This window comes from Scophthalmus maximus, chromosome 9 (assembly GCF_022379125.1).
Source record: "Scophthalmus maximus strain ysfricsl-2021 chromosome 9, ASM2237912v1, whole genome shotgun sequence".
NCBI lineage: Eukaryota > Metazoa > Chordata > Actinopteri > Pleuronectiformes > Scophthalmidae > Scophthalmus > Scophthalmus maximus.
In genome coordinates, this window is record NC_061523.1 from 8,227,617 (window position 1) to 8,237,500 (window position 9,884).

General features: G+C 48.7%; 1 protein-coding gene across 5 annotated transcripts in view; it reads right to left on the minus strand.

Moving 5' to 3' along the window:
• Window positions 1-9,884, minus strand: part of tenm2a (teneurin transmembrane protein 2a) — a 197,783-nt gene that overhangs the window by 31,114 nt on the left and 156,785 nt on the right. For 3 of the 5 annotated variants that reach the window (XM_047334498.1, XM_047334500.1, XM_035649914.2), the window contains 2 exons: window positions 1,992-2,114; window positions 455-681 (listed from right to left, as the gene is read on the minus strand). In XM_047334498.1, coding sequence (XP_047190454.1) covers window positions 455-681; window positions 1,992-2,114 — 350 coding nt within the window. The remainder of the gene's footprint in view (window positions 1-454; window positions 682-1,991; window positions 2,115-9,884) is intronic. The other 2 variants (XM_047334499.1, XM_047334501.1) reach the window with 1 other exon arrangement.

The following is a 9,884-nucleotide window of genomic DNA, read 5'->3' on the forward strand; positions in this document are numbered from 1 at the left end:
GGGAGGGAGGTGTGGCAGGAAATTGCCAAGGACGCATGGAGAATGCGACAGACCAAAACTCTTGCAGACTGTCACTCTCCCGGAGACAATTTGAAGAAGTGCTTTCGCCGAGGCACTGCGCGTCTGAGCTTCCCGCTCCTTCGCCAGCTAAGGTCATGCGGTGAAACAGTTATCTGGTGGCAATTATCCCTTCTACAAATCAAATCTGCTGTTAATTGTGGTGTTTCTAATTAATAGGAGGCAGTAAAAGTTAGATTACTATGCAATTCAATTAAGTGTTACTCTTGGCCTGAATTAGTTTCTATGATTTTTTTCCCCAAACAACTATTCAAACAACTAATGGATTTTCAGACCTCACATGACACAAGTATGCTGACCAATTTTTGGGGTGATCAATATGAAGATAGAGGGTTCCTGATGATTAAAAATGACGATTACTTTTGCCATATTTTACCTGTGCGTGTGACGGAGGCAGGCCCTTGCGGATGTACACTCCAAACAGTGCGTCCTTGCCCAGGGAAATGTTGAACTTGAGGAACTGCGGTTGGCCGAGGTGGAGCAGGGACCTCCAAAACACCCCTGGGGGGACTTCTTGGGTCACCCGCCTCCCGACCTCAATGTTGCCCGTGTCTATGCTGCTGTTTCTGCCTGCCCATGGACCTGGAACGAGGGGAAAAGAAACTGCATAATCTGTGATTACATGCATCGATTGTCAGAGTCAATAGTTAATCATCACACTTTACTGGAAATAATCTGCTATAAAAATTCATGGTCATTGAATAGTGGGGCACGGGCACCATTAGCTCTGCAAACTGTGCGCCCGCAGTTTATGTTGAAATGAGTGTTGTTGCGCGATTGGTGGGAGGCAAAATTACGCCTTTGTTGCAGAGCCCGCAAAGACTGCAGAGTTTGTTTTCTGCACTAAAAGGAGAGAGCGGACGGAAACTGCGGGCAAGAGCTTCCCAGGCAGACGAGCAAAGCGGGGCGCGCACACAGAAAAGCACAGCAGCCTCCAATCGGGTCAGTCATCTAACAGCAGAGAGTCGGGGCCCAGTCAGGAAAAAGCCTGCGTGTGTGTGAGTGGGTGTGTGTGTGTGTGTGGTCGTGCAGAGAATAGCGAAGAAATGAAAGTAACAATGAGAGGAACAACGGCAGCATCTGGCCCAGACGGCTGGGGACACAATACGGCAGTCCTCTCATTAATACAGAATACAGACACAAAGCAGCAGCCCACATGTACCTATAGTACGTGCTGTGTGTGTTACAGAGCGAGATCGAACGAGTGGAAGAAGAATAGATAGAAAACCGCATGGGGGCCTTAAAAGAGAGGGTTTGTGCGTGTGTGTGTGTGTTTGTGTGAGTGTTGTGCAGTTGGTGTTTTACCTTGCTGCTGACTGAGACGATAAACCTCGCCTGACACAACTCCGCGGAGTGGTTACACAGCACATACTGATAGCACAGCTAGTAGGCTGTCATGAATTATGGAAATATTTGAGCTGGTGTGAGTGTCTGGGCGGAAAAGCGAAAACAAATCTGCCGGACTGCCTTGGTATGTTGCACAGCAGAAACAGCGTTTAAAGGCCTTAAAGGAAAATGGCTGGCGATCGCCATTGTTTATCTTGCTCTCGACAAATCCGGCAATGTCATTCAATGGTGTCTTACTTTCCCTGAGGCCCGCCGGGCACGTTTGTTTCCACTGAAGGCATTAAATCCTCCAAACGGGGTCAGACATATGAGGGTTTATCTTAGGAGTTAATAGTGCATTTGCCGGGGCACTATTTTTCAGCCGTGGAATAATACACATTCGGCACGCCCGTGAGTGTTTGCGACGCCGGGGCTGAGTCTGTGCCCCCCCCCCCCCCCCCCGTGTCGCTCATTAATGTGGAAGTACAATGAGGCCCTGTGGCACAGACGGACCCGTAACAGGCTCTCGCTACGCAGACGGATGTTTTAATGATCTCAGTGTGGGGTGTTGGTGCTGTAGTTCCTACCTCTTCCCCCAGAGGGCAGCGTGGCCACATCACTGTTGACTGGCAAGCCAGCTCCCAGTCCGTTGTTTAACACGGGGCCGTCGGATGGCTTCAGCTGCCATGTCAAACCCAACAAGTTGATCGCTGCACACAGAGGGATGGGGAGAGAAAAAGAGGGAGGGGGAGGGAGAGACGTGTGATTTTGAATGGTGGATTCACTACAGGTCGTGGACATAAATAGAAAGCGCCACCAAAGACGTACAGCAGTCTGACCCTCTGGGTCTGATCTGTCATCGATGTGGCAACGATTGCTGCTTTCATATAGCGTTGCGTTCACATTTGGCAAAGTGGCAGGTAGCCTGCAGCACCAAAACGGAGGCAAGTGTTCCAGAGCTGACAATTAAAAAACGACAGAGAACAAATCTCTCGCTCTCTCCCTCTACCTCAGCCGATCACCGTCCTCTTTCAACCCAGCAGCGTCTCCTGCTCTCACTCGGAAGCCTTTTACAGCGTCTCGCCGAGAACAAGTGACAGATCGCTCTCTGAAGGGGATCGCTCTATGACGACCCCCCCCCCCCTCTTCTTTTGTCCTCCGTTGTGTTATTGTGCGACTGCTCGAGTGTGTTCGCTCTTCACTCTGTCAGCCCTTTACTCTCTTCCCTCCTTAGTCTGCTGCCAAACGTCTCCTCTCGCCCCGCCGAAACCCCCCCAGAACCATGAGAAAACAGCCTGACAGTAGGCTACACAACACAAGTTTTTTTTGGGGGGGGGTGGGGGGGTGGGTTGTTTTGGGGTGACAGGTAGCTATGATTCTGAGCGTTGTACATGATCGACTTATCCTGTGCTGAGGAACAATCCTCTGACGTGGAGAAACAAAAAATAATATGGAGAAGCATTGTTTGCTCATGTCTGAATATTGCAGAGAAGGTAAAATGCACCTGCAGCGGTGGATGCACATGGCTACATGAATGAGTACACATGCATTATGTAGGCGCTCCCCCCACCGCATGAGCCCCTAACACCTGCATCTGGAACCCCGGGAATCAATTTCCCTCTCATCAAATTCTATCTCCACTTGCCCTGGGTTTGCACACACACAAAGGGGATGAGTGTAAAAAGTTGCAGGAGAAGAGGATGCGGCGGCTTTAGGATTTGCTACCGTGGGCAGACTCATTCTCACCCATCTCTCTCCCCACCCTTTCTGTGTTTCCTCCTTTTTATGTACCCCCCTCCTCCTCCTCCTCCTCCTCCCTCCTCCTCCCCATTGTTGGTCAAAGGAAAGCGCTGACACCTCGACTGCTGCCCGGCCTCCGCTGTCAGCTCTTTTTTTTTTTTTATTTTTCATCGGGGTGGGGTGGGGGAGTTGGTTATAGAGAGGAAGAGAGAGAGTGAGAGGGGAAGTGAAAAGCAACAGAGACCAACAGTGTCCTCCCTCACCCCCCCCGTCTCTTTTTTCTTTCTTCCATCCACCTCTTGCCCTCTCCTCTCTGGACGCGCTGACCTTCATCCCGCCGCCTCTCTTCCTTCTAATTCCCCCTTCTTTTCTTCCGTCTTCTCGTCTTATCTTTGCCTGTCCTTCCATGTAGATAACGCAGACACGAAATCCGCCCCCCCCCCCACACACACACACACACACACACTCACACACACGCAAAGATGGTATCACGGGGAGCGGCCCGATGGAAAGATTACCTATACAATCAGGTGGAGACAGTAAGCAATCCTGGGTCTATTGTGATGGCGCTCCCAATCTAGGTCATCCCACAGAACACACCAGACAGCCCTATAGAGTTAGCTCATCGTGTACGTCTTTTCATTGTGTCAGCGTGTGTGTGTGTGTGTGTAAGTTGGGGTCATTGCCCCAAATGGGTATTTTTTCTGTCCTATTCCCCCCCCCCCCGGGTGGTTGTGGAAGGCCGACCAATAGATGGCACTCTTACTCCTTGGCGTCTGGAGCACAAACTCCGGTACTTTGTCAACAGGTTTCTTTGCAGCAAGACGCCGAGCAGGAGGGACAGAGAGAAAAGGAAGACAAAGAGAGACACTTGCACCGATCCCTCATTTTAACAAAACATCCAACTTTGTTAGGGGGGTAATTTCAGCCAAAATGAAACTGCTGAAATTGATGTATTTAGCTTTGTGTTGCCATACTTTTAAGCATTTTCTTTTTCGGATCATAATTGCCATAATTACTGTTTTCCGGCTGCATTGGAAGGCTTTACTGAATGCCATGCCAATAAAGCCTATGTGAAATTGAGTTCGACTGACAGACGAGGGGGAGAACAGGAGAGCCAGCCTTTCACGGGCTGTGTTTTCCCTTTTTAAGCCGTCTTCTCATTCACGTTCATTTATCACTCACTTATATACGCACACACACACACACACACACACACACACACACACACACGCGTCCACAAATACGGGGCACACACAGCAAGATCACAGAGAAGCAGGTCTAACAAGCAAACGAGTTGGATTAAAAATAGATCAGTTGCTTCAAGAGGTTTTTATGTAATCTCAATACATAATTCAGAGAGGCAAAGTGCTTGCCAGTATCATCTGCAAAAGACAGTATCTGAAACAGCATAGGTACACGTGATCATGAGACAAAATGAAAAAACAAAACAAGAGAAAGGATGGCGCGATGTGCATGATGGGACAAGGGAGGTGAAAAGGAGGAGTTAGTGGCCAGGATCGGAGACAGGGGCAATGGTCAGGAGCTTTTGGAGAAATCGTGCCGAGCCTCGGCAGAGGAGAGGAACAGACAGAATACTGGAGGACAGCGAGAACTGAGAGAATATTAAAAAACGTATAAAAATCCCTGGAGGATTAAAAGAAGAGCAGGAAAACAGGCTACAGTTGATGTTGCAGAGAAGAGAGGAACAGATGAATAAGGGCCCCCACGGATGAAATGAGGAAGGGAGGCAGGAGGCAGGAGGAGGAGGCAGGAGGAGGAGGAGGAGGAGGAGGAGGAGGAGGAAAGATTTAAGGGATGAGTGGCCCTGTATTCATTGACCGGCTGGGTGAGAAAAGATGGTCGTGATTCATCCTCCAACAGTAAGTGGTTCACAACATGGGCAATCAGACAGAAATACAATGCACATGTGTCTGGGAGTGTGTGTGTGTGTGTGTGTGTGCATGTGTTTTTGAGAAAATATTTATAAATCTCAGCGTTAAAGGGTGTAAATGGATTTCTGCATGAGAGGCAGAAAGGTGACTTTGTGGCAGACTGTGCACCGAGTTGTCCCCTGACTGGAAAATATTGTATCATCATCATTCTGTTCTCTGGAACACGTTCCAACCATTCAAATTACCCCCCCCCCCCACCTCTCCTCCTCTCTGTTCCTACCTCTCTCACCCTTTTCTGTCTCAACTCAACCTTATCATTGCTTATTTAAATGGCAGCATCTCCCATTGAACCAATTGCACTGCTCTTAATTGCACCAAAGACAGACAGTGGCCTCTTGCATGTTTTGTTTCGTGTTTAATCTCTTGCAGTGTGACTAAAATAACAGAAAGAGAACAAATGTGCGCGCGCGCACACACCGAGGCAACATAGGCAACACACTTTTCTTTGCCATCTCCCCTGGCCATCCTGATAAATGCATATTAACCGTTCTAATTCACCACTAAATTAACAACTCTGACCTCAATTAGGGGGGTAATTGTGGCTGAGGCCAGCCCCCCAATCCTTGGCCGGCCTGCTAATTGGTTTAGGAAGCCTTTTCCCTGCCGCTCTATCAGCCCCCCCCCCTCCCCCATCTCCAAGGCCCCCATTTAAAAGGCCAGTAAACATTTTGTTGTTCAAAACAAACACATGCATAACAAGCAGCCACCTGAGATAAAAATGCACCTTTGCCGTCTCTCTCTGAGTCCCTCGCACCCTTCCTCCCCGTCTCCGCGGCACACCGGTGCAGTGCTAACATCGCAGTGGCTCAGGAAAATATTCAGGCCATTTGGGATATTTATTTTGAATTTGCCACACAATATCTACTTCTGTAGTTTATAAATAAAGCAGCCATGCTCTCTCTGCTAAGTTTTTGAAGGCGCTGCTCGCTGAGATCATTTAGAGTCTGAGACAGAGGGACGGGGGCGGGCGGTTGGCTGCTGCCCTTGGGGGTCATATACTCTAAGAGAGACAATTTGTCTGCCTCTGAGTGTGTGTGCCTCTGCATATGCATGCTTGAAATTGCATATACGTATTAACAACAGGCGCGCGTGCCCGCGCGCACGCACGTTTGCAACCCCCGCCGGGACCTCCTCACCCAGCTGATGCAACTGAACTGTAATTGACTGCAACACAAAAGGGTTATGCGAGTTGCATACAGCTCCCATCTGCAAAACAGTGTCTGTCTGGGTGGAGAGAGGCGGCAACTCGCTCAATCACACGGCAGAAATGGCTTTCTTATTGGCACTGAAATATCGAGACGGCCCGACGCGGATGTAACCGTGGGCGTGCACGAGCTGCGAGCGTGTGTGTGCGTGCGTGCATGTGTGATGGGCTTGAATGAAAAGAGATGTGCATCTGAGTGATGTCCTCCTTTCTGAATCCTCATTTCCTCTTCAGATATCTCTACCCTGACTCCCCCCCCCCGCCTTCTCTTCTTCACATCAACCCACTCTACCTCATCTCATCCCTTCCTACCTTGGTCCTCTCCCTCTCATCGATCTGTATTAGAAACAGGATATGAGGAACTATGCTATCTTATCGCAGATCAGAGACGGGGAGAGAATGAGTGAAGGGGAAAGACGGAGGTAGAGTACGTTCTCGAGGCCAAGAGACAGAGAGGGTGAAAGAAAATGAGAGGCCGAGGAAGGAGAACAGAGAGAGGAGGGCGATTTCTTTTGCTTTACCTTCCATCCATCTCCTGTTTCGAACGCACGACCAGTGAAGCACCATGGGCCTAATTGGACTAACGATTGGGCCCCGATAAGGCCTGTGCTAATGAATAAATGAATGAGGAAGTAAATAAATGGAATGAACCCATGCAGGGTAATGCGGGGCAATATGAGCCACGCTTAGCATTGACGTCAGTGAGGCTGCGGATTCTGGATTCATGCTGGCATAAAAGCGCAGGATATTAAGTGCGACGCACGTACAGATATTTCAGGTAATACTAGCAGAACGTCAAAGGAAGAACGATTCTGGGGGGAACATGTGTGCCCCCTGCTTTGTTTTACCTGACCCATTTATCCCTCTGGTGCAGATGGTATAGCACCTTGCGCCCGGTCCAGGCCATACCCTGCCCTTATCCTGGACTGGCAGCGTGTGGTAAGATCCCAACCTTTATCAGTAAGACAGGCCCTGCTGCTACGGACACACGCTCCGCGTCTGATCTTTATGCCCAGCTCCCAGCATTCACCATATGCTCAACCATACCTTCACCCCTGCACACGCGCACGCACACCAAACATATATGGACACACACACACACACACACACACACACACACACACACACACACACACACACACACACACACACACACACACACACACACACACACACACACACACACTTGAGCGACACATCCTGACCTCTAGCTGTTCCACCTTGGCTCAGCAGAAGGGAAGCCACATGCAGAGTGCGAGGGGACTTTGGGGTCAAGGAGATGGGTTTGGAAAGCAGCCACATTTCGATGATACCTGCAAGTTAACCAGACAGGCTTAATACTCAAGGGGCTCACTTTTTGTTTTTGTTTTGTAAACTTAAAAAGTCTGTGATGGGGGAAGAATTAGAATAAAATTAAAAAAAGTTATTAGCATTTTCTTTTCAGTCTGTATAGCCACAAGAATTTACTAAAGCAGTGGTTCTCAAACGTGAGATCCGCTCCCTCAGGGGTGGCAAGACAAATCCACAGATGATTGAAGAGATAGGAAAGGAACAAAAATAAAATAATAAAAAGCACAATGTGGTCTAATTTGTTCCATATTTCTATGTCTTCTGACATTATCATCTCTCATGTTATTGTTTATATGGCGTGACTTGTATTATGAGACTCTTCCAGGGCCAAGAGGTTGCAGGATAGACTGTGGTAGCAGAGAAGAGGTGTCTGATAGAACTTCACCTACTTCCAAGAAAACAATAAAATGAAAAATCCCCATATTGATACACCATTCTCTGGTTGCACCGATTGCAAATGTCAGACACACAACCTGCGGTAGCCAACGACAGAAGACATTATATTGCTTGATTGGACCAAAAGCCAGAAATGGAAGACTTTGTTTACTCTGTGTCGTCTTGAAGCATGCGACAAAACCATTGGAGTTATGGTGACATAAATCAGTGGGGGAAATGTTTTAAAGTGATTTGGTACTTAAAAAAATATATGCTTGTAATCAATATGATTTAGCAGTTGGCTCAGGCGTTCAGTATTTGGCCATTGCTTTTGGGTCTTTTCTAAGAGCCTGGGGACTTTACTACAACGACGTGTCGTTTCACGTTGTCGATTTTTACACTGTGGCCCGAAAAATGTTCGATGACGTGAACTTAAATTAGTAGATTCAGTGCTGATAATTCACAAGAATCTTTCAAATAATAAAAATTTGAAAGGCGTGTCTTTTGAAATAATGAAATTTAAAAAAAACTTCACAGTGCATCAGCTCTACATTCTGATGAAAGAATGACACAACCACTTTTATACGATTATTTCATTGAATATTTGAGCTATATATCTCTTCCCAATGAAAACCATTAACATGTTATTATGTAAGGAAACAGTGACTCGAGCGAGGAACTGATACCCGGGACGAATGGGCAGTAAGCGATTGTGATCTGTCTGGAACAGTGGGACGGCAATGATGGATGGAAAGCGGTCGGTTTAGAGGCATGAAGGTCACACTCGCTGATAGTGTGTGTGTGTGTGTGTGTGTGTAATCCAGAGACAGGGGAGCTGAGCGTAGGACTAAAAATACACTGTGAGTGTGTGTGTGTGCGTGCATGTGAGCGCGAGCGCTCTCATTCGTCAGTGGTGACAATACCATGTGGAGTACGCCACTGTGCCTGACAAATTCAGCCATCACGCACGCACGCACATCCGCGTGAAACACCCCTGCAAAGGTGACACAAGCGCCCGCTAGCAAGTTTGCCCATCGCGGTGAAGGGCACACCTGGGTCTGTGTGTGTGCGCATGTGTGTGTGTGTGTGTGTGTGTGTGTGACTGTGCACGTATGCGTTTGTGCGCGTGGAAACACTCCACCCAGACACAAGTAGTCTGACATGTCCCCGATCTTTCATCTGTGTATTCCCTCGTCTGCGGTGCATCTCTTTCACTGCTCTCCCTCTGTACGTTTTTCTGTCCTCGGAAGCTTCCATCCTTCTTCCCTCTGCTTTATCCTTCCTAACTTCTTTGTCATCGCCCCCCCCCCCCCGCTCTTGTCCTCCACAGCCTCTGCCTCCTCTCCTCTCCTCTCTCTGTCACACTCCCTCGGTTCTCTGCTGGCTGTGATCAATTAGGAGACATTAGTCCCATAGATATTCCAGGTGACAGAACCTCAGGAGGCCACGTTCTCCTTCATCTCTCCTCTTTATTCTGCCTCCCCTCAGATTCTCTCCTCCACACCTGGCTGTCTTGTCACTCCTGCTCCTCCTCTCCGTCAACCCCCCCATGGTGCTGACAGTGACACATCAGCCTCAGCCTTCCTGTCCTCCTTTCCCTCTCTCCTTTATGTTCTGTCTACATGCTGACAGTGACGCAACTCCCTTTCCCCCCCTTTGCCCTCTTATGCCCCAACTCTATTCCACCCAATTCTTTTTTACCCCTCTCCCTTAGCCCTCCCTCTATCCCGCTCTATCCAGGTTGCCATTCACAATGACGGACCTGTCTTCCCTCCTGTACGCCAACAGTTCACCTGTATCCTAGCAACCACCTCTCCTTTGGCTCTGGTGCTCCATGCGGAGCAAGCAAACAAGAC